The sequence below is a fragment of the Leucoraja erinacea genome, chromosome 21, assembly GCF_028641065.1.
Source record: "Leucoraja erinacea ecotype New England chromosome 21, Leri_hhj_1, whole genome shotgun sequence".
Taxonomy (NCBI): Eukaryota; Metazoa; Chordata; class Chondrichthyes; order Rajiformes; family Rajidae; genus Leucoraja; species Leucoraja erinaceus.
Window position 1 is genome coordinate 5,911,220 of NC_073397.1, and position 25,642 is coordinate 5,936,861.

At 42.8% G+C, this 25,642-nt stretch overlaps 1 protein-coding gene across 2 annotated transcripts; it reads right to left on the minus strand.

Moving 5' to 3' along the window:
* Positions 1–8,299: 8,299 nt before the first annotated feature.
* On the minus strand, positions 8,300–20,884 carry LOC129707184 (tubulin beta chain-like). 2 transcript variants are annotated; one of them, XM_055651991.1, is made up of 5 exons: positions 20,743–20,884; positions 20,522–20,595; positions 13,470–13,578; positions 13,130–13,240; positions 8,300–10,211 (listed from the first exon to the last, which is right to left on the minus strand). In XM_055651991.1, exons 1-5 carry the CDS (start codon positions 20,816–20,818, stop codon positions 9,148–9,150), a joined length of 1,434 nt encoding a protein of 477 aa, XP_055507966.1. In that variant the 5' UTR covers positions 20,819–20,884; the 3' UTR covers positions 8,300–9,147. The 2 variants fall into 2 exon arrangements, with proteins under 2 accessions (XP_055507966.1, XP_055507967.1); XM_055651992.1 differs by having other exon boundaries at positions 20,731–20,786.
* Between the last annotated feature and the right edge of the window lie 4,758 nt (positions 20,885–25,642).

Sequence of the window (25,642 nt, forward strand, 5' to 3'; positions counted from 1 at the left end):
TTTAAACCAAAACAACGCGGTTCCATTCTTGTGCTTGGATCTCTCTTATTTCAGAATTAACCTTGGCAATGTCCTGTGGAGTGTGTTTTTAAGTTTTAAAATGCGGAAATAGGCCCTTCGGACATAGGCACCAAGTCCGCGCCGACCAGCGATCACCCACACACTAGCTCTATCCTACACACACTAGTAGACCTTCAGCCAAGAGACATTATGTTAGACGAACTACGTCTGACTATGGGAGTGTGTAGGGGGTCACCTGAAAATGAACGGAATTGAGAGACTGCCGGGTACCACCCGATAGCGTAATGGAATGGTAAATCATCATTACAGTTTATAGGACACTCCATGTACATCGTCTTACTACTAGTACTAGCTAGGTTTAGTCATTTGCCCAGGATAATATTAGCCTGAACTGTCCAAAAACGCTTTTAATGGGAGAACAATGTGAACTAAAAATACTCTCCTTCAAAGCTTGTTCCTCCATTTGAATGTAGAAAACTTTAAAAACCTAGGTCATCAAATATTTTTTTATTAGTTTGGTTCAGGGTGGTAAACCTAGCAAACATAAATAACAAATTATCAGTTACAAAAAAATTAATATTATTGTAGCAGTTATCTTCTTGATCTGTGATACAAGGTAAGCAAATATTGCAAATGTTCCACTGTGATATATGGTAGGTAAATATTGCAAATGTTCCAAAATTCATACTTACAATTTTAAACACGAGACTGAATGTAATGAATCTAAAGTACAGAACAAGTATCTTCAAACTATTTAAGAAGTAACTGCAGACGCTGGAAAATCGAAGACCCCATCAGTCTGAAGAAGGGTTTCGGCCTGAAACGTTGCCTTTTCCTTCGCTCCATAGATGCTGCTGCACCCGCTGAGTTTCTCCAGCATTTTTGTGTACCTTCTTCAAACTATTTGCTGATCATGCCACACATAAAACATCCTATAATGGCACAAATTGAGCCTGACAATAAACAACATTATTGAGTTCAATATTTTAAGCATACGCTCACTGCATCACTACTGATATTGCAATTATGTACATACTATGGGATGTCTGATACGGCTTTCCGTAGTTTTTCTTAAACACGGGGGATGACTCTAAGCTTATCAAATTAAAGTCCATCCTTATTTAAGATAAATCACCATCAAATAACATAATATTCCAGCTTAAATTGTACTTAGGCCTATATAGCATAGTTTATTGCACAAATTCCACAAGGCTCGTATATGCACTTGCTGATACTTGATCCTAACCACGTGTCAGTCATTGTACCTCTCTGCAGGCCATGTGCTCTGGGCATGGCATTGCCCCATGGCATTGGTTTTAATGTAAATTATCAATGGGGTTAGGTTAGGTAAGGGGGAGGTGCAGCGAGACCTGGGCGTCCTTGTACACCAATCACTGATAGTTGGCGTGCAGGTACAGCAGACAGTGAAGAAAGCTAATGGAATGTTGGCCTTCATAACAAGAGGATTTCAGTATAGGAGTAAAGAGATTCTTCTACAGTTGTATAGGGCTCTGGTGAGACCACATCTGGAGTATTGTGTACAGTTTTAGTCTCCTAATTTGAGAAAGAACATTTGTGTGATTGACGCAGTGCAGTGTAGGTTCACGAGATTGATCCCTGGGATGGCGGGACTGTCATGTGAGGAAAGATTGAAAAGATTAGGCTTGTATTCACTGGAGTTTAGAAGGATGAGGGGGGTTCTTATAGAAACATATAAAATTACTAGACTAAGTGGGACCCGTTGGGTCCCAACATCACATGTGGGGGCTGGTCCCCAACACAATATTCCACCTCTCCACCAATTCCAAAGGCAACACGGCTTTCTGGAGCGTTAGTATCGGTGTGGGCTGAAATAACTGGTTTCCAGAGGGTTAGTATGGACATTGTGGGCCGAATGGATTCTTAGGCTGGTGGCTCAGTCACTCAAGCCTGTTGTGCTGGCAGCTCACTCACTCGCGGCTGTGGGCTGGCAGTTGACTCACGGCTATTCCTTGAAATTCCATTTCAAGCAGGGTGCAAGGCCAGCAAATTCAAGTGCAGTTTCTTACCACTTCAAGCAGGGTGCAAGGCCACCAAATTCAAGTGCAGTTTCATTCCTTTTCAAGGAGGGTGCAAGGCCACTAAAGACAGTGAGTCATGACCTCTCCCTCCTACATCTTGCAGAGACTGAGCCATGCCCACACTTCTGGGCTTTATAGTCCCGTCCACCCCCCCAGAAGGGGCGTGGCCTTCATGGTGTGATTGACAGTGGAGAGAATCTCAACATTTTTTAAACACTAATAACTCTTTTATTTTTCATCGATGGGAAAAATTTGCGGCACCTGATGAGCAGAGGGGAGCTCTGAGTAAGATGGCCAAAAATCACAGCCATACGTAGTAGCTTTTTTCTAAAATCTAAAGCGCAAACAGGAAGTGGTCAAAATTAGACTTTTAATTATATAGAAGACAAGGCAACTTTAATTCAGCAAGGCAACTTTAATTCGACAAGGCAACTTTAATTCGGCAAGGCAACTTTAATTCGGCAAGGCAACTTTAATTCGGCAATTCAACTTTAATTCGGCAAGGCAACTTTAATTAGGCAAGGCAACTTTAATTAGGCAACACAGCTTGGGCATTTCCAAACCAAAGGCAACACAGCTGTAGCATTTCCAAACCAAAGGCAATACAGCTTTAGCATTTCCAAACTAAAGGCAACACAGCTTTAGCATTTCCAAACCAAAGGCAACACAACTTTAGCATTTCCAAACTATATTTTCAAACCACATTAAGGACACTGACAGGTCAGTAAACCACTCACAGTTTAGTAGACATGTGTTCAGTGTTATTCACAGCTCAGACTGAGAGGCGTGACTCACTCGCTCCCCCATCTTGCAGAGACTGACTGAGACACTCAACACTTCCAGGTTTTATAGTCCCTCCGGGAGGGGTGTGGCCTTCAGGAGAGAAAATCTCAACATCTTTTAAACACTAATAACTATTTTATTTTTCATCGATGGGAAAAGTCCTCTTGTCCTGCGCAGCAGAGGGGGACTCTGAGTAGGATGGCCAAAAATCACAGCCGTAAGTGGCTGCGTTTTTTCTAAAATCAATATACAGAACAACAGGAAGTGGTCAAGATCAGACTTTTAATAATATAGATAACAGGACTGGACAAGCTAGATGCAGGAAATATGTTCCCAATGTTGGCCGAGTCCAGAACCAGGGGCCACAGTCTTAGAATAAAGGGGAGGCCATTTAAGACTGAGGTGAGAAAAAACTTTTTCACCCAGAGAGTTGTGAATTTGTAGAATTTCCTGCCACAGAGGGCAGTGGAGGCCAAATCACTGGATGGATTTAAGAGAGAGTTAGATAGAGCTCTGGGGGCTAGTGGAATCAAGGGATATAGGGAGAAGGCAGGCATGGGTTATTGATTGGGGACGATCAGCCAGGATCACAATGAATGGCTGTGCTGGCTCGAAGTGCTGAATGGCCTCCTCCTGCACCTATTTTCTATGTTTCTATGTAACTGGACACTATAACTGAATGATGCATGATATCCCTGCATTATAATAGCAAACTATAATTATGTAGCAAAGTAAAACAACTTACCTCAAACAGCCGTAAACAGTGATTCTTTACTGCAAAAACTTCCATCCAACCTGATGTTGATATATTGTTTGGATGCAGCTAAGGAGAGCTTGTCACCGCATTCAGCCAAATGGCCAAATATATAGAAAGCCAAATAGGACACTCCAACACTTTATATCTACTTATCCCTCTTTTCTCATTGAAATGGGTTATTGTGGAAATGGTCGATAAATGTTTTATTGTATGGTATTATATGTATGACTGCTGCAATTTCGTTCAGACTTCGGTCTGAATTACAATAAAAGGCTATCTATCTATCTATACTTTTTTTTTTTTTTGTAAATATTTTCATTAGAAGCATGTATACAGATTACAGTAGTAAGCGACAATTTAATTACAGATTTCTGACATAGCTTCAATTTTTTTTTAAATGTTTAAAGAATAAAGATAACGAGAGAAAAAGATAAAAGAAACTATAAACTAATAGAGAGAAAAAGAAGACGAAAAAATAAATTACAAATAACAAGATTGTGGAGATAGGTCCAGGAGATATTAAGTATAATTATTCATCCAATCACAAACTCGAATTCAATAAATGGAGACGATATTCTAATAAATAATTCTGGTTTGTCAATGAAGACAAATCTTATTTTTTCCAAATGCAAGGTCTCAGTCATTCCCATAATCCACATTTTAATTGGGGAGGCTGCTGTTTTTTTCCAAAATTTGAGTATTAATTTTTCCACAGTTATTAGACTGCATTCAAGAAAGTGTCTCTGACTTATCGTAAAGTTCTGATAATCCTAATAGTGTTAATTTTGGATCTGGGTCCCGTTGGTTATTAATAACATCAGAAATAATTTTTTAAATGTCCGTCCAAAAATTTGGAATTTTTATACAAGTTACAAAAGTGTGGGTTAAGTTGGCTTCTTGAATATTGAGATTTATCACAAAGAGGGGAAATACTTGGAAAGATCCTGTTTAATTTTGTCTTTGAATAATGTAATCTATATAGTATTTTAAATTGTAACAAGGAGTGCCTAGCATTTAACGAACTATGGTGTATATATTGAAGGGGGAGACGGGAGCGTGGGGTTCATTTTCCCACACAAGCCATTGGTGACTGGGCAATCTGAACCAAAGCACCAAGTTGAAAGCGGCCGAAGGTGTGCAGCTCCCACTCTCCCACGGCCACCCTCCGAGGGCTGCGGGTCGGGTGGAGCGGAGGTTTGGGACAATGTTCATGCCTACACAGTGATGTGATGGACGCGGGGGTCTGGATCAATCGTTGACAAGTCCCGCCCCCCGGCAACGTCATGTCCGTTATTGGACTTTTCTGTTGAGCGGCAGTCGGTCCTTCAGCTTGTAGGCGACGCCGCCTTTCGGGTAGGTGGCGTTTCGACATCTTTGCTTTGGCTTCTTGTCTGTCGGCGCCACGTCCTGGTACCATTTACAATATATATTAATGATTTAGATGATGGGATTAAATGTAACACTAGCAAATTTGAAGATGACACAAAGCTGGGTGGTAGTGTGAACCGTGAAGAGGATGCTATGAGGTTGCAGGGTGACATTGACAGGTTGATAGAGTGGGCAGATGCATGGTAGATGCGGTATATTGTAGATAAATGTGAGGTTATCCACTTTGGCGAGAAGAACAATGAGGCAGATTATTATCTCAATTAGGACAAACGGAAGTGCAACGAGACCTGGGTGACCTTGTACATCAGTCACTGAAAGTAAACATGCAGGTACAGCAGGCAGTGAAGAAAGCTAATGGCATGTTGGCCATCATAACAAGAGGATTTGAGTTTTGGCGTAAAGAGATCCTTCTGCAGTTGGACAAGGCCCTGGTGAGACCACATCCGGAGTATTGTGTGCAGTTTTGGTCTCCCAATTTGAGAAAGGACATCCTTGCTATTGAGGCAGTGCAGCGTAGGTTCACGAGGTTAATCCCCGGGATGGTGGGACTGACATATGAGGAAAGATTGGAAAGACTGGACTTGTACTCACTGGAATTTAGCAGGATGAGAGGCATTCTTATAGAAACGTATAAAATTATAAAAGGACTGGACAAGCTAGATGCAGGAAAAATGTTCCCAAAGTTGGGGACACAGTCTAGGAATAAAGGGGAGGCCATTTAAAACTGAGATGAGAAAAAAACCTTTTCACCCAGACAATTGTGAATTTGTGGAATTCTCTGCCACAGAAGGCAGTAGAGGCCAATTCACTGGATGAATTTAAAAGAGAGTTAGATGGAGCTCTAGGGGCTAGCAGAATCAAGGGATAGGGGGAGAAGGCAGGCAAGGGTTACTGATTGTGGATGATCAGCCATGATCACAATGAATGGCGGTGCAGGCTCGATGGGCCAAATGGCCTCCTCCTGCACCTATTTTCTACGTTTCTATGTATTCTCAGTTGTGCCAGAATACCAAACTATATCTGTAAGGACTGAAGCATTGGAGAATAAAATGCACATAAGAATTTTTAAAAAGTACAATCGATTAGAATGTTTTAAATGAATTCCCCGGCAAATCTAAAATGACCATGGATAATTTTTAAGAAATTTGTCCATGGTCTTATTTTCGTCTGCAGATACATTGCTTAATGTTTAAATTTTTATTTCTTGAAGTTTAATTCTGTGATTTCAGTGGAATGACAACCATCCTACTCCCCTCAGTTGTGAAATGATGGTGGGTTATATCCAGTGGAAATGCCAACCTTCCTTCTAAATGGTAAATAAAGCAGGTAAGTCCCCAGTTGCTGGTGCAGGTACATGTGAAGATTTGCTGCTAATATTTGAAACAGGCCATGATTTTTTTGGTTCCTGTACAACATTCCTCAAATTACGCAGTTTTGTAGAAGCAATGTGGAAAGGCGGTATAATCTATGTGGCTGAAGAAGGGTTTCAGCCCGAAACGTCACCTATTTCCTTCGCTCCATAGATGCTGCTGCACCCGCTGAGTTTCTCCAGCATTTTTGTGTACCTATAATCTATGTGGCACTTTTTTAGCAAAGAGAAAAGGACAAATTCAAGAATATCTGGATGCATCATCACAAATCTTTGTAAGCGACAAAGCAAGTTAAGAAAGTATGTTTAAAAATTACACGGTTATAGGGACATTGAATAAGGGGGAAAAAAATAATGCTTAACAATATTTGAGTATGCTCCATCTATGTTTCTGTGTCAAATATTTGGAGCACAATTTAGGATGGATATCAAATATTTGGGGAGTTTTAGGTTCTCTATCAGGATAAAATATATGTTGTGGTGAATTTAATTGAGCAGACTGAAGAAGGATCCCTATCAGAAACATTATCTGTTCACTCACATCACAGATGCTACTTAACTTGCCGAGTTGTTCTAGCACTTTGATTTTTGAACAGAGCCTAAATGGAGACCCATTGATTGAGGTCATGATGCATCAAGTAAGAAGTAACAATTTCTTCTGGAAAGTGGGCCAATAACCAGGTTTGTTGATTTTAAATAGTCATTAGAAGAATTTGATGGTAAATAAGGATTGTTTTCCAACTCTAATGCATTGTTAGGTTCTAGGTCGCAATACTTTAAATGTAATGGATTAAGTTTTCAATCATAATTTTCAAAAGGCAGATAACACTGGAAAAAGGGTTGGTTGTGGACCCAACCTGAACAAATCTTTCATAGAGCTATTTGGCCTCCACAGTCCACGTTTTTTACCCATGTCTAAAAACAAAATGGCATTCAATTAATTCAGGCAGAATTTTCTGCCAGTAGTCCATGTTCAAACTGATCAACATGGTAGTCTAAACCTGAATCAACCTTTTGTTGATCTGGCAATGTTATCTATCTGATCAAAGGTGTCCTGATCCTCATTACTCAATCCTCGCAAAGCAGTAGAGCTTTGCACCCATTAACGCCGACATGAGAGAGGAGGGCCGTAAATGGGCATTTTATAATTTCAATGATAAAATTATTGAATACATTTTGACTGTTAGCTAAGCCATACCCCCTGGCTTAGTCAGATGTTAAACTTGCCAATGTTCAATTTTTTTTTTATTACAAAAAATAGTAATACTTAAAAGATAAAAATCTAGAACCTGTAAAGCAATTAAAAATGCAATTTAATTAGGTCAAAAGATGAAAATTATATATTACTTTTGCCCCTTGCTTTTCACGCAGTTCTTTTGTCTTGTGCATTGTCACAACTTAGCGCTCTTCCATTGAATGAATGAAGAATCCAATGTTGAAGTATCGTTAGCAAAATGCTAGCAAAGACTGTCTGCCTCAGGGGGCGGTGGAGGCCGGTTCCTTGGATAGTTTAATGAGGGAGCTAGATAGGGCTCTTAAAGATAGCGGAGTCAGGGGATATGGGGAGAAGGCAGGAACGGGGTACTGATTGTGGATGATCAGCCATGATCACATTGAATGGCAGTGCTGGCTCGAAGGGCAGAATGGCCTACTCCTGCACCTACAGTCTATTGTCCATGACGTTTAGGTCCTATGTGTTTCTGTGCATGTAGTAAGGAACCCTGACATTTGCTTCCTTTTCCTGGCATATAATAACAATGGACTTTATAGATCCAGATTCCTATCTGCTAGAGTCAGCAAAACCAAACAAATCCCATCTATTTCCACTTCCCCCATTCTCCCTCCATTTCATTGCATTGGGAAAGGGTGATGTATGGTATTTTGCTGTAGTCAGTTATTAAAGGAAATAAAACAGGAGGAAAGTGTTACGCATTTATTAGCATGGCAGAAAGACAAAGTTAGATTTGCATGCAATACAGAGAATGACCACAGATCCAAATAGAGTCAGTGCTGGGGCTTAGCAGTTCATGGAAGTGGAAGTCACATTTCATGGGCCTATATCTGCATTTTGGTCAATGTAGCTCTATCAGATCTCAACACTCACTATTCAACAGTCCATTGTACCACACTTCTAGGGAAAGTTACGTCCATGAAATAGTTGCTTTATAAAACAAACTAACTAAAGCCCTTGAGTCCCAGATTTATTCAATACACTTTAGTACTCTTACTTTATCTCAGAAAGAATATAATTATACTAAAAAACTGCAGGAGCTGTTTTTTAAAAATTGTGTCAATCTATCCTCATAACAAATAATGGACAAAGCTCGCAAAGGGTTTTTTCCCCAGTTGACAACATTGTTTCCCACTACGGAAAGATAAAATCTGAAAGAGTACATAAGGGTCTACTGTCAGCACCAAAACTGTAAAGGTAATTTTGTGTTAAAAACATACATGTAGTACTCCAAAATCTATTATAAATGGAAAAGAAATGAAGACAGCTTCAGTCGTGTTTCAGGCCAATTCATAAAAGCAGGCAATATTTTCTCTAAAGTTTTGATTTAATAATTTACCATAATGGGGCAGTGCTTGATTAGAACTACACGCAGACAAACAAACACACATACAATCTTCAAAAAAGATCCCATCTTTACAGTACTCTCAGTATCACAGCATCTTGATTAAAAGGTTGGCAAATTACGCAGAATTCAACACAGATTATGAATTGTTCCGCAAATTGCTGTTGCAGCCTCTTAAAGATTCCTTTGAATTTATGCTTCGTCATTTTCCACCTCCTCCTCTTCAAACTCTTCCTGTTCATCTGCAGTGGCATCCTGGTACTGTTGGTACTCAGATACCAGGTCATTCATGTTGCTCTCTGCCTCCGTGAACTCCATTTCATCCATTCCCTCTCCAGTGTACCAGTGCAAGAAAGCCTTCCTGCGGAACATGGCGGTGAACTGATCTGAAATGCGCTTGAACAACTCCTGGATGGCAGTGCTGTTACCAATGAAGGTGGAGGACATCTTGAGGTTTCTTGGTGGGATGTCACAAACGGCTGTTTTAACATTGTTGGGAATCCACTCCACAAAGTAGCTGCTGTTCTTGTTCTGGATGTTGAGCATCTGCTCGTCCACCTCCTTCATGGACATTCGGCCTCGGAATATGGCAGCAACAGTCAAGTAGCGCCCGTGCCTTGGGTCGCAGGCCGCCATCATGTTTTTAGCATCAAACATTTGCTGAGTTAGCTCTGGCACGGTGAGTGCTCTGTAATTCTGGCTGCCACGGCTGGTAAGTGGCGCAAATCCTGGCATAAAGAAGTGTAACCGAGGGAAGGGGACCATGTTAACGGCCAGCTTGCGAAGATCGGCATTAAGTTGTCCGGGGAAGCGAAGGCAGGTGGTGACCCCGCTCATGGTAGCAGAGACCAAGTGATTGAGATCTCCATAGGTGGGAGTGGTCAACTTCATAGTACGAAAGCAGATGTCGTAAAGGGCTTCGTTGTCAATGCAGTATGTCTCATCTGTATTCTCCACCAGCTGGTGCACAGACAGGGTAGCATTGTATGGTTCCACTACCGTGTCGGAAACTTTAGGGGAGGGCATGACACTGAAGGTGTTCATGATACGGTCGGGATATTCCTCACGGATCTTGCTGATGAGGAGGGTTCCCATTCCGGAGCCAGTGCCACCACCCAGAGAGTGAGTGAGTTGGAATCCCTGTAAACAGTCACAACTCTCAGACTCCTTCCTTACAGCATCAAGTACTGCATCTACCAGTTCAGCTCCCTCTGTGTAATGACCCTTGGCCCAGTTATTTCCAGCACCACTTTGACCTGGAAGAAACAAATCTCATTCCTTAGAACATTTTTGCAATGCAATTTGTTCTCCAATACTAGTTGACACAAAGCTATATTATTAGTTCTATCTGAAAATCTGATCGATGGGAAACTACTGAAATTTAGAAAGAGGCTCTGCACCCCAAATGAACACCGCCCAGCACATATTCGTCAGGAGAATTGGAGAATTGATATAAAAATGAAAGTGGTTTAAGGAACAAAAGATTACAATAGGCAAAATACTACTCTGTTTTGAATTAAGATTTAGATTGAATATAATTTTTTCCCCACAGGCTGGCCTTTAAATAATATAATTTGTACTTTATGCCCCTTTGCTCTTTTCCAATGCAACATACAGGCTGTTATTTTTTTTTTAAACTGCATCCTTGCAGCGTACCTCTTCCAATTTGGATGTACAGAGATTTGTCTTCATATTATGTTTGGTCTTTGCAAGCCATGATACCATTCAACAGGTCTACAACAGAAATGTTTTTGGTGAAGAGAATGAACAGCAGTCCTGAACTACTATCTACCTCATCAGGGACCCTCAGACTATCTTTGATCGGACTTTACCGGTTTTACTTGCACTGAACATTATTCAATTATCATGTATCTGTGCACTGTGAATGGCTCGACTGTAATCATGTATTGACTTTCCGCTGGCTGGTTTGCACGCAACAAAGCTCGGTACACCTGACAATAAATTAAACTAAACTGAACTGAGGACTCACGGCAAACAAGGCTACGTCATTAGGCTCAAAACTTTTCTCAATCTTTTTCACCTCATGTTAGTATCCCCTCTGCAAGAAATATCCTGCAGGAGTGATGCTCATCTTCAAATAAAAAGCAAAACTTTAGCTTACTATGACTGCACTCCAGAACCAAGATTACCTGAATCTCAGTGGCTGAGCTGCAGATTAAGGCAATGTAATACAATCAACGTCCAAGCTATAAGCCATCTCAACTCATTTATTGAAGGAGATGAGGATAGGCCTTACACTCAGCATCAAGCAAGATCCAAGGTCTTCCACCAACCTGCACCACTGTATAACACTGTATACTGACATTGAAGGTTCATGATAGGACCCTGGAAAAGGTGGACCACTTTCTGTATTTTGTGAGCTATGACAGGAAAGACTGAAATAGGTGATGACATTCATTGCTGCCTTTGATTGATTGTCGAAAATAAATACTTCAGGACCAAGACATGAGAGCTGGTACAAACCTATGGTTTACCAGGAAGCAATGATCCTTCCCCAGTATATTTCTGAGAATTGGACTACCTACAGCAGGAACCTCAAGACACCACAACACCATTTCTGCAAAATCCTCAACTGATTGGAAAGTTGTGAACCACATCATTGTTGTTTTTCAGCCCAGGATCCCCAGCGTTGAGAGCCTAGTTGGGCCAATATATGGACAAGAAACGTTTGGAGGGATATGGTGCAGGCAAGTGGCGCTAGCTTGGTTCGGCAACTTGGTTACTATGGGCAGCTTATGCTGGAGGGCATGTATCCATGCTGTATAGCTCTGTGGTCTAGTTACAACTCAAGTGATTACTTTGGGTGGGGTATATTAGGTGCATGCCCAATACCAGAGTCCCGAAAGAAAAACACTATTCTCTGGGGAGTTTGTTATCAAACAGACTAATAGAAATAGATTCAAGGATGTGCTCAAAGCCTCCTTGAAGAACATAATATCCACACTGACTCCCATGAGCCTCTGGCCCATGACTGCCCAGTAAAGAAGGAATATTCCGAATCATGCTGAAACCAAAAATCCATGAACCTTACCAAACACCCTAAAATGCACAGTTTCAGGAAGAGTCCACTCGTTGAGGGGGAGGGGTTGTCAGCGTACCTATTTTGTTCTTCACTTCTTCACCACAGAGGTGCTTCCAAGGTTAACAGACCAAAGGTAAAAACGCGTTACCTGACATGAATATGTGCACATGCGCAGAGCAGACAATGATGAGAGGGCCTACCGGGAGGAGGTGGCTGATCTAGCACTCTGGTGCCAGGAGAACAGCCTCCTCTTGAACATCAAAAAAACAAAGGAGCTGATCATGGACTTTAGGAGGGCACATCATCCGAGGACGTACACTCCATTGAGTATAAATGGGGATCCCGTGGATAGGGTGAACTGTTTTAAATATCTGGGAGTCCACATCTCTGAGGATATGACATGGGCATCACATGCCTCAGCACTGGTGAGTAAGGCAAGGCAGCGCCTTTACCACCTCAGGCAATTGAGGAAATTCAGAGTGTCTCCGAGGATCCTACAGTGCTTCTATGCAGCGGCGGTGGAAAGCATCTTGTCCAGGAACATTACCACCTGGTTTGGGAATTGCTCTGCCAAGGACAAGAAGTAGTTAGTTATATTACAGAGAGTAGTGCGTTCGGCCGAACGCACTATGGGAACTTCACTCACCCCCCTGCAGGAACTATACATCAGGAGGTGCAACTCCAGAGCAAACAAAATCATGAGAGACCTCTTCCACCCCTGCAACGGACTGTTCCAGCCGCTACGGTCAGGCAAACGCCTCCGCTGCCATGCGATGAGAACGGAGAGGTTGAGAAGGAGTTTCTTCCCAGAGGCAATTCGGACTGTAAACGCCTATCTCACCAGGGGCTAACTCTACAGAACGTTTTTCCTTCTATTATTTATTATGTAAAAGAATATGTGTGTTATGATTGTGTTTATAATTTGTTTGGTTGTTTTGTTGTTTGTCTTTTGCACAAAAGTCCGCGAGCATTGCCACTTTCATTTCGCTGCACATCTCGTATGTGTATGTGACAAATAAACTTGACTTGACTATACCCGTCATAAACCCCAATCTCTTTATCTTTACAATACCCACTCAACTATCTTATACCTTCTTCTTATGCAATTGAAAAATATTATTGTAACCCTACCAAATATAAAGTTATCTGGTCTAAATATCTGTCCATATGGCCCAGATCTGACGGAATCCATGGTACCAGGTTCCAAATCCACGAGAATTGCACGGGGAACGTATTTGTCACCTGCAAAATAACCAAACAATGGCAATGTTACATTTGAAACAGATTAAAATTTTTGGAAAGATTAATATAAAAATTAAGATGCCTTTTATGGAACGAATTGAGACACATCTGTATTTTTGATTAATCCAAGAAAAGTCTAGACTAGAGATACATGCTTTGTACAATGGACGGTAATCCCGTTAAGAGTTGTAGATATCACCAGATGTTTTAAGCTTCAATAACTCCTTACCAGTTGCTTCATTGTAGTAGACATTGATCCTTTCCAAGTGTATGTCACTATCTCCACAAGCACTTCCAGAAGGATCAATTCCATGTTCATCACTGATCACTTCCCAAAACTAGAGATGCAGATCACAAATTCATTCACAAATTAGATTCTTCATCTTGGTGGAATGTAGTCTTTAAATTTACAAATTGTGACGATCATCAAAAAAGAACCCACAGATTCAGGCATACGCACCAAATAAAAATCTGCCAATCGGCCCAATTTGCCTCAACTACCACTACTGGCAGCTCGTTCCATTTACCCACCGACCCTCAGTCTTGTAAGTTTATAAGTTGAAGCAGGATTTACATTTCCCCGAAACAAAAACGGCAAATTCATGATTTTCCTGCTGATTAGCCCTTACATTCTGGATTATCCAGAGAAAATTCCGATTCTATAATTTGAGAGGCAAAATAACATGCTCCAACACTAATCCTCGATTTGCCGAAAGCCATTTTCTAAATGTCAATTGGCAGGAATAAATTGTATATATTACTCAGTATTGAGCAGAGCTTTTCCACAGCAGGCACTGATAATTGATGGATAGAAAAGCTTTACACCCACATTTTGGTGTTTATAATATTTATGTTACAAATGAAGGAGGATCAGGGGGAAAAAAACGAAGATATATTTCTCCAACAAAGGCATGCATTTTAGACCTTCAAGAATTGGGCCACCTCCATATAAAAATCAAATAATCCAGGTGGAAAAGGTTGGATTTCTAAGTGATATAATGGTATAAAAATCTTTAAATCTGGATACTCAACATAGGCAATGTGCATAGATGGCAGTGGCACTCATTAAATGCCTCTTAACTAATTTATGCAAATTGATCCCACCAGCATCACACGAATGATCACTGTGGACTAGAAGGTAGTCAAAAATGCTGGAGAAACTCAGCGGGTGAGGCAGCACCTATGGAGCGAAGGAATGGGTGAGTTTTCGGGTCGAGACCCGAAAATATAAAAATATAGAAGAAGGGTCTGATGAAAGGTCTCGACCCAAAACGTTACCTATTCCTTCTCTCCATAGATGCTGCCTCACCCGCTGAGTTTCTCCTTCATTTATGTCTACCTTCGATTTTTCCAGCATCTTTCTTAAAAACACTGTGGGCTAAAACATGAGTTTTATTATCCATTGAGAATTCATATCAGACTATCCCAAATTAATTTCAGTCAGGTGCCTTACTACATGTCAACAAAATTGTACAGCAGTGAATTCTTTAAAATCTCATGACATTCCTGATAAAGGGGAAAAACGGTGTCTTGCCATCTAGCTGCACAGAAATATAATGCTGTTTGGAGTACAGATCTATCCCAGATTGCAGGGGAGGCTAGCATTTATAGTATACTAGACCAAGGAGGACCCGTTGGGTCCTGTCCGCTCAACGCGCGGTTGCGGGGGGGCTGCGGCGTCACACACACACTAACCACCCCCACACACACACACCCCCCAAACACTAACCATCCCCCACACACACTAACCACCCCACAACATACACTAACCACCCTCCTACACACACACACTGTAACCACCACCCCCTGCCCCCCCACTTGATATTATATTAATATTATTAATTGGCTCCTTTTTCCCCCCATCCCCGCCCTATCTCTAGGGGCAGAGAGTGAAGGGGGCAGTGAAAGAGAGAGAATGAGAGGGGGGGGAGAGAGGTGGGATGAGAGGGGAGTGGAGAGGGGGTGGAGAGGGAGGAATGGAGAGGGGGAGAGTTGGAGGGGGAGAGGGGGGTGGAGAGGAGGAAGGGGGGAGTGAGGGGAGAGGGGAGGGAGGCGGTGGCGCGGACGGGGGACTGGAGAGGGAGAGGATCGGGGGGAGAGGGGGAGGAGGGAAGGGGGAGAGGGGTAGGGGCGGAGGGAGGGGGTTGAAAACTCTGCGCAGCTAGCTGCGAGGAGCAGAGCCATTGTGACTTTCAGAAAGCATTTGATAAGGTCCCACATAGGAGATTAATGGGCAAAATTAGGGCACATGGTATGGGGGTAGAGTGCTGACATGGATAGAGAAGTGATTGGCAGACAGGAAACAAAGAGTAGGGATTAACGGGTCCCTTTCAGAATTGCAAGCAGTGACTAGTGAGGTGACAGTGTGAACTGTGTGGTGGTGCTATGAGAATGCAGGGTGACTTGGACAGGTTGGGGGAGTGTGCAGATGCATGGCAGATGAGGTTTAATGCGGATAAATGTGAGGTTAGCCACTTTGGTAGCAAAAACAGGAAGGCAGATTACTATCTAAATGGCGTCAAGTTGGGAAAAGGGGAAGTACAACGGGATCTGGGGGTCCTTGAACATCAGTCTATGAAAGTAAGCATGAAGGTACAGCAGGCAGTGAAGAAAGCGAATGGCATGTTGGCCTTTATAACAAGAGGAATCGAATATAGGAGCAAAGAGGTCCTTCTGCAGTTGTACAGAGCCCTAGTGAGACCACACCTAGAGTATTGTATGAAGTTTTGGTCCCCTAATTTGAGGAAGGACATTCTTGTTATTGAGGGAGTGCAGCGCAGGTTCACCAGGTTAATTCCCGGGATGGCGGGACTGTCATATGCTGAGAGAATGGAGCAGCTGGGCTTGTACACTCTGAAGTTTAGAAGGATGAGAGGTTATCTCATTGAAACATATAACATTGTTAAGGGCTTGGACACACTAGAGGCAGGAAACATGTTCCCGATGTTGGGGAAGTCCAGACCCAAGGGCCAGTATAAGGATAAGGAGTAAGCCATTTAGAATGGAGACGAGGAAACACTTTTTCTCACAGAGAGTGGTGAGTCTGTGGAATTCTCTGCCTCAGAGGGCGGTGGAGGCAGGTTCTCTGGATGCTTTCAAGAGAGAGCTAGATAGGGCTCTTAAAAATAGCAGAGTCAGGGGATATGGGGAGAAGGCAGGAACGGGATACTTATTGGGGGTGATCAACCATGATCACACTTAATGGCGGTGCTGACTCCTGCACCTATTGTCTATTGTCTATTGACGTCATCCAGCTCGCTTCAGCTCTTTAACTGCAAAAAAGATCTCAGATTGGTAAACAATTTTAGTGAAAAACTCGGGAAATAATTAATCAAATTTTCAGAAGAGGGAATTTTTGAAATCATGAGGTAAATCTCTACCGGAAAATGTAAAAATGTCACCGTTACCGCGTCGGGTTTTCGAGGACATGTGAATCAAAGAACAAGTTCAAACAAGCAAACCCATAAGTAAACATCCAAGATCAGAGCTTTGTAATAATATATATTACTGGGATTCCATATGATTTTAGCTCTGGAGTATCACTGCAAAGTGAATTTCATTCAAAGTGCAGCCGTGATCTAGTGAAGCAGAGGTATATACTGCTGTTTCTGAAGCCGATGACATGTACAATGAAGAAATAGTGCAATTTATTGACATTTAAATAAAAAGAATGTGATGCAGAGTCTCAACCCAAACTGAGTACGATCACCTTTACCCCCACTGATCTGCTTGACCCGTTAAGTTCTTCCAAAGGTTTTTTTTTTCTTGGCATACACGCCAATTGGTTTGAGGTGATTCATGTACCACCTGTGCACTGTTATTGCAATTCAGTAGGTGAACTCTATTGAGAAGGGAACCAAATGACCTTTGAGTGAAGGTTTTACCAATAAACAACTTATGCCATTAAGAATTTTATCCTCGGCTCAAAATTAGAAACCTGACGAAATACGTTTACTTTATCTAATAAGTTTTATGTAAAGAAGTAGCTGCTACCTTGTCATTAGCCTAGGTAAACTGAATGTGTCAGTAAGTCATTCAGCACTTTGAGAATTTATGTTAGATGTATTGAACAGTGCACCTAGGAATCCTCAGCAAAGGTTTGCAAACCTTTAACCCTAATTTGGCAACATTGGCTTTCAAAATGGCAAAATTGTGAATTTATTATGGGGAACAAGGAAATCGCAGATGAGTTGAACAGGTACTTTGGATCCGTCATCACTAAGGGGGACACAAACAATCTCCCTGATGTACTAGTGGCTAGAGGATCTAGGGTGGCGGAGGAACTGAAGGAGATTAACATTAGGCAGGAAATGGTGTTGGGTAGACTGATGGGACTGAAGGCTGATAAATCCCCAGGGCCTGATGGTCTGTATCCCAGGGTACTTAAGGAAGTGGCTTCAGAAATAGTGGACACATTGGTGATTATTTTCCAATGTTCTATAGATTCAGGATCAGTTGCTGTGTATTGGAGGGTAGCTAAAGTTATCCCACTCTTTAAGAAGGGCGGCAGAGAGAAAACAGGGAATTATAGACCAGTTAGCCTGACATCGGCGGTGAGGAAGATGCTGGAATTAATAATAAAAGATGAAATAGTGGCACATTTGGAGAGCAGTAGCAGGATCGGTCCGAGTCAGCATGGATTTACAAAGGGGAAATCATGCTTGACTGATCTTCTGGAATATTTTGAGAATGTTACCAGGATAATGGACAAGGGAGAGCCAGTGGATGTGGTGTATCTGGACTTTCAGAAAGCATTTGATAAGGTCCCACATAGGAGATTAGTGGGTAAAATTAGAGCACATGGTATTGGGGGTAGGGTACTGACATGGATAGAAAATTGGTTGGCAGACAGGAAACAAAGGGTAGGAATTAACGGGTCCCTTTCAGAATGGCAGGCAGTGACTAGTGGGGAACCGCAAGGCTCGGTGCGGGGACCGCAGCTATTTACAATATATAGTAATGATTTGGATGAAGGGATTAAAAGTAACATTAGCAAATTTGCAGATGACACAAAGCTGGGTGGCAGTGTGAACTGTGAGGAGGATGCTATGAGGATACAGGGTGACTTGAACAGGTTGGGTGAGTGGGCAGATGCATGGCAGATGCAGTTTAATGTGGATAAATGTGAGGTTATCCATTTTGGTGGCAAAAACGGGAAGGCAGATTATTATCTAAATGGTATCAAGTTGGGAAAAGGGGAAGTACAACGGGATCTGGGAGTCCTGGTACATCAGTCACTGAAAGTAGGCATGCAGGTACAGCAGGCAGTGAAGAAAGCGAATGGTATGTTGGCCTTCATAACGCAAGGAGTTGAGTATAGGAGTAAAGAGGTCCTTCTGCAGTTGAACAGGACTCTAGTGAGACCACACCTGGAGCATTGTGTGCAGTTTTGGTCTCCAAACGTGAGGAAGGGCATTTTCGCTATTGAGGGAGTGCAGCGTAGGTTCACAAGGTTAATTCCCGGGATGGCAGGACTATCATATGTTGATAGATTGGCTGGAATACTCTGGAATTTAGAAGGATGAGAGGATATCTTATTGAAACATATGATTATTGGGCCATAGTTTAAGAATAAGTGGTAAGCCATTTTGAACGGAGATGAGGAAAAAAAAATTCACCCAGAGAGTTGTGAGTATGTGGAATTCTCTGCCTCAGATGGCATTGGAGGCTGGTTCTCTGGATGCTTTCAAGAGGGAGTTAGACACAGCTCTTAGGGATAATTGAGTTAAGGGACGTGGAGAGAAGGCAGGAACGGGGTACTGAATGTGGATGATCAGCCATGATCACATTGAATGGCGGTGCTGGCTCGAAGAGCCGAATAGCCTACTCCTGCATCTAATGTCTATTGTCTATAATTGTCGATTTTTCACAAATGTAACAAAATAATGAAACCTGCAAATGCAGAATTGTTGAAGGACTGCTCACTGTCCAGCTCCCAATATCCGAAGAACTGGCAGATGCTGACTCTAATAATGAATGTCGTCAGCGGGTATTAAAGAAGCAGTGCCTTCAGATTGATAGCCCGAAGGTCTGAACAATATAACCGCCACCCGCGTGTAACATGTCTAGAGGCGCTGATGAAGGCTGGACCAATCTCAAGCTGAAAGCATCAATTATTATGGGCGGGGCGAGGGGGGGGGGGGGTGGAAGTGTTTAACCGATGGCCGAACCGCACCCTTCAGCTGGATTCAACGCGTTTTGGCACAATGGGAAAACTGCATGTGGATCAGAGGGCTGCATCAAAGCCGGTTGAGAATGGATTTGTCGCAGGATCCCCTATCCCCTTTGGAAGTGACATCAATCTTGCGTTTCTGTCTTGGCCAGAGTTTCTAGTCCCATTTTGTAAACTGGATTTATAACACAAGAACAGATGGGAAGGGGACAAGTAGTTGGGATGTCGAAATGGGAGATTTATTGAACCGCTCATCGGAAATAAATGTAATCATGGGGTCAGCATTATTCTAATCGGGAGGCAGCGATAACGGGGAACCCAGGCGAACCCAAACACACTATTTTCAAGAAAGACGTCTCCAGTAGTCGGGCTGGAAAAATGTCCACGATTCGCAATCGTCCAAAACAATGAATTGGGAAACAATTTTGCATGGAGGAGTGGGGGGATGAAAGGACATTGTTCGCAATCCAAGCTGGCCGCCCGCACGAAGCTTTTTCCCCCGAGAGGGTACTGTCCAATTCAGCGACTTTGCGCCTCAGTTAACCCCAAAAGCCTGGAGCGATCTGCGGCATCAGCTGTATTGTTCTACACTGAGCCCCCACCTCCTCCCGTACTGCGAGTTTATTTCAAATTGAGGAAAGGTTTGGTTACTAGCGTTTGCGTTGGATTTTGATCGAAATGACACTGTGGATCCTCTTGTGCCGATTTCTGACGATTCAGACAAAGGAATTGAGAGGGAGGGGGTACAAAACTGCCTTCAGCATGGGGCGCATGTCCAATTGCCTTCACATATTTCAGTCCCACAGAACAATGACCACAATATCCCCCCAATTTGTATTATTTTTTTTAAAGAAAACCTCGCAGGCAATAGCTGGCATTAAAGATTATACAGCGTGGCATCTTGCTGCCCAGACTGCATCCCACTGAATCAATTTCCTACGTTTCAAAGCGTTGAGAAAGGGTGTGGTTTGATTTTCTTTGAGGGGAAAAAATCCGGCAATGGCAACATTTTATGAATTATAACCCTGGAATATCTTGCGGCTCACAGTAATTATTTGCATCGTGTATTTATACAAACATAAATTTATTTTGGTGGATTTCCTTCCTACCTTGGCTCCGATCTGGTTCCCGCATTGTCCAGCCTGGATGTGCAAAATTTCCCTCATTGTTATAACTGTTCGTTCTGTGTGAGAGATGGTGCAGGTTGATTCAAGGCAAAATGAAGATTATTGTCTATTTGCTAAAACGACAGACAACCGCTATATTTGCGCGCAGCTACAACAAAAAAAAAACCTCGCTTGTTTTAAAATATAATTACAATAGGACTTGCCCAAGGAACTACCGATCCACAGCCAGCGTCTCACACGGCCAGAATGCGTTTTCCACTCACTACTTTTATGAAGCATCCAAACCCAGTGCACTGTGGGGGATACAATCACCTCCCACAATCATGTGTAGTTGAACCAGGGGTGTAAACCTGTGTCATGTGAAGATGCTACGCCTCGCATTGAGCTGGAGATAGTGGACGTTCTGCGGAGTACGCCAAATTATAGATTGGTGTTAAAGGAGGAGGGCGATGGCGCAAGAAAGCAAGAGGAGACAAAAGATACTGAAGATGCTGGAATCTAGAGTCAAGTCAAGAGTGTTTTATTGTCCAATGCCCCTGATAGAATAATGACATTCTTCAACAGAATATGTATACAAGTACTCTGTAAACAATATAATAAAGGCTATCTATCTATCTATCTATCTATCTATCTATCTATCTATCTATCTATCTATCTATCTATCTATCTATCTATCTATCTATCTATCTATCTATCAATAGAAAAAGTTCAGTGTGTGTATATATATACACATACAAACATATATATATATATATATACATACACACATACAAACAAACACACACACCACACACACACACATATATATATATATATATATATATATATACTAGACCAAGTGCAGACCCGTTGGGTCTGTTCCCCCAACGTGCGGTTGCGTGGAGGGGGGGGGGCAGCATGCGGCATCACACACACTAACTACCCCCCCCGCGTGTATATATATATATATAAACAAACATACAATAAAGTGCATAATGACAACACCAATGCCTCTAAGTCTATAGTGCAGAGCTTATTTGGAGGTTGTAATTAGACAAAATGCTGGAGTAACTCAGCGAGAGGCTGGATAGACGTTTCTCTAAAATGTTAGACATCTCTGGAATGGGTGATGGTTCGGGTCGAGACGCTTCTTCAGACTGAGAGTCAGGGTAGAGGGAGACACAGAGATAAGGAAGTGTAAGGTGTGAAAATGAGACATCAAAAGGGATGACCTCAAGGAAAATGTCGAATAAGTTCATTGTTCGCTAGGAGAAAGTGACAATGAAGTATACAGAGATAAAATATAATCAGGGAGACAGCCAGACTGGTCAGAGAACTAGGATGGGCATGGGATGGAGACAGAGGGACAGCAAGGGCTATTTGAAGTTAGAGAAGTCAATATTCATACCGCTGGGGTGTAAGCTGCTGAAGCGAAATATGAAATGCTGTTCCCCCACTGACAGTGGAGGAGGCCCAGGACAGAAAGGTCAGTGTGGGAATGGGACGGGGAGTTAAAGTGTTTAGCAACCGGGAGATCAGGTAGGTTCAGGCGGACTGACCGGAGGTTTTCAGCGAAACAATCGCCGAACCTGCGCTTGGTCTTGCTGATATTTAGTTCACACCTGAAACAGCAGATACCGTAGATGAGGTTGGAGGCGCCACACGTGAACCTCTGCCTTACCTGAAAAGGCTTTTGGGGTCCTTGGACGGGGTCGAGGGTGGAGATATATGTATAGTGTTTAATACCCTGATAGATGTCGGAAAGAAGCTGTTCCTGAACCTGGGTGTTACAGTTTTCAGGCTCCGATGTCTTCTTCCCGTTGACAGGGGTGAAATGAATGTGTGGCCAGGGTGGTGTTGGTCTCTCACGATCCTGGCTGCCTTTTTGAGGCAGCAAATCATGTAAATGCCTTTAATAATGGGGAGGTCAGAACCTGTGATGGACTAGAGCAACACTCAAAATGCTAGAGGTCTTAAAAAGGTTCCCGACCTGATATGTCCCGACTCGAAAAGTCGTTTGTCTAATCCCTCCACAGATGTTGCCTGACCTGCTGAGTACTTTGTATTTTGCTCAAGAATAACTGTTGTTGGACGAATTACAGATGACGATGAGTATCGAAGTGAGATTGATCTACTGACCAAATGGTGCCAGCTCAACAACCTGGCTCTCAATGTCAATAAGACCAAGGAACTGATTGTGGACTTTGGAAGAGGAAGGATGAGAACCCAGAAACCTGTCTATATCGATGAGACAATGGCAGAGAGAGTCAAAATAAAGGGGAATAAAGAAATCACAGAGGAGTTGAATTACTTTTTTTGCATCAGTCTTCACAGTGGAAGACACCAGCAACGTGCCTGAAATTCAAGAGAGTCAGGGGGTGGAAGTTAGTGGAGTGACTATTACTAGAGAGAAGGTGGTTGGGAAGATGAAAGGGATGAAGGTGGATAAGTCACCTGGACCAGATGGACTGCACCCTAGGGTTCTGAAAGAGGAGGCTTTAGAGATTGTGGAGGCATTATAATAATAACTTTATTTATAAAGTGCTTTTAGACAACATCAGTTACCACAAAGTGCTGTACATGGGAAGTCAACAAAAAGTTATTACAAACTACTAAAACCATTAAGACGACAGGACTATAAAAACAGTAAAAATTAAAAGACATTAAAAGCACTAAAAACAGGAACAATGTCTCAGCCAGTGTCGAAAGCCAGTGAATAAAAGTGAGTTTTTAGGGAGGATTTAAAGATGGACAGTGAAGGGGCCTGGCTGATCTGCAGCGGCATTGACTATATAATCACTATAGGCAAGAGTGGTCCCAGATGATTGGAAAATTGCCAATATTATCCTGCTACACAAGAATGGAGCAAAGCAGAATAGTGAGAACTATAGGTCGTTTAGTCTGACTTCGGTGGTTGGTAAGATTTTAGTCCACTAGAGCAAATGCAGACCCGTTGGGTCTGCTCCCCCAACACAACATTCCACCAGTCACCCGTTCCTCCAATGCAATATTGCACCACTCACGCATAGCCCCCAACTGCGCAGGTGCGGCTCATTTCTCCTTATCCCCAGCACTCCCTCCTCCTCCTCTTCAACCTCCCTATTCAATCCCTAGAGAGAGGGGTGGTAGAGAGGGAGGGGGGGGCAGAGAGGGGGGGAGGGGGTGGTAGAAAAAGAGAGAGGGAGGGGCGTAGAGGGAGAGGGAGGAGGGGTAGAGGGGGGGGGGGGGGGGGGGGAGGGTAGAGAGGGAGAGGGCGAGGGATGGAAAGGTAGGGGAGTAGAGGGGGGGGGGGTAGAGAGGGATGGGCATAGAGGTGGAGTGAGGGTAGTAGATAGGGACCCTCTATCTTTAGGGGGGAGGGAATGGGGGGGAAGATGATGACAGACACAAAAGGCTGGAGTAACTCAGTGGGTCAGGCAGCATTTCTGGAGAAAAGGAATCGGTGACGTTTCTGCTTGAGAAGAGTCGGTATTGCAGCTGAGCAAAGGGGACTACAGACGCATGAGGGAGGAGCTGGTCAAAATTGACTGGAAAGGGACCCAAGCAAGGATGACGGTGGAACAACAATGGCAGGAATTTCTGGGAATAATCTGGAAGATACGGGGAGAAAAGATGAAATTCAAAGGTAAGCTAGCTAGTAATATAAACGAGTATATCAAGAGTTTCTACAGTTATATAAAGAGCAAGAAAGAGGCAAGAATGGATGTTGGGCCACTGCAGAATGATGCAGGAGAAGTGATAATGGGGACTAAAGAAATGGCAGAGGAGTTGAATAACTTTTTTGCATCCGTGGTGACGGTGAAAGACACCAGCAATGTGCCTGAAATTCAAGATAATCAGGGTTGGCAGTTAGTGGAGTGGCTATTACTAGGAAGAAGGTGCTTGGGAAGCTGAAAGGGCTGAAGGTGGATAAGTCACCTGGCCGGATGGACTGCATCCTAGGGATCTGAAAGAGGTGGCTTTAGAGATTGCGGAGGCATTGATAGATATATTTTAAGAATCACTAGTCAGGAGTGGTCCCAGATGATTGGAAAATTGCCAATATTGCCCCCTGGTACGAGAAGGGAGCAAAGCAGAATGGTGGGAACTATAGTCTGACTTTGGTGGTTGGTAAGATTTTACAGTCCATTATAAAGGATGAGGTTGCAGAGTACTTAGAAGTTCACGATAAAATAGGCCGAAGTCAGCAATGGTGGAGAGAGTCAAAATAAAGGGGAGCCTACGGGTATCAAAGGGCAGATACTAGCATGGATAGCAGGTTGGCTGGATGGCAGAAAACAAAGAGTGGCAATAAAGGGGCCTTTTTCTGGTTGGCTGCCAGTGACCAGTGGAATTTTGCAAGGATCGGTGTTGGGGCAGCTACTATTTACGTTATATATTAATTTGGATGAGGGGATTGGAGGCTCTGTCGGCAAATTTGTGGATGATACGAAAATAGGTGGAGGGGCAGGTAGTGTCGAGAAAGCAAGGGATTCTGCAGAAGGACTTGGACAGGTTTGGAGAGTGGGCAGAGAAGTGGCAGATGGAATATAGTGTAGCAAAATGTGGAGTCAAGCATTTTGGTAGTAGGAATAAAGGCGTAGACTATTTTGTAAATGGGGAAATCGGATGTGCAAAGGGACTTGGGAGTACTGGTGCAAGATTCACAAAAAGTTAATCTGCAAGTCGAATCAGTAGTAAAGAAAGCAAACTCAATGCTATCATTTATTTCAAGAGGGCTTGCATCAAAAAACAGTCTCCATACGGCACTGGTAAAGCTGCATTTGGAATATTGATATCAATTTTGGGCACCATATCTGAGGAAGGATGTGTTGGCTCTGGAGAGGGTCCGGAAGAGGTTTACACCAATGATCCCAGGGATGAGTAGATTAAGTTATAATGAGCATTTGTCAGCACTGGGCCTGAACTCGCTAGAGTTTAGAAGCATGAAGGGTGGATATCATTCAAATGTACAGAATAGTACTTGGATAGGGTGGATGTGGAGAGGATCTTTCCACTAGTGGGAGAGTCTAGGACTAGAGGTCATAGCCTCATAATTAAAGGATGTTCTTTTAGGAAGGAGATGAGAGAAATTTATTTTGTCAGATGGTGGTGAATCTGTGGAATTCTTTGCCACAGAAGGCT

Coding starts and splice junctions, on each gene's coding strand:
- LOC129707184 (XM_055651991.1), bottom strand. CDS start 20,818: ATGCTTCATAAAAGTAGTGAGTGGAAAACGCATTCTGGCCGTGTGAGA. Junction 13,241..13,469: donor CTACTACAATGAAGCAACTG/GTAAGGAGTTAT, acceptor GTTATTTTGCAG/GTGACAAATACGTTCCCCGT. Junction 10,212..13,129: donor ACCAGATAACTTTATATTTG/GTAGGGTTACAA, acceptor TGTTTCTTCCAG/GTCAAAGTGGTGCTGGAAAT.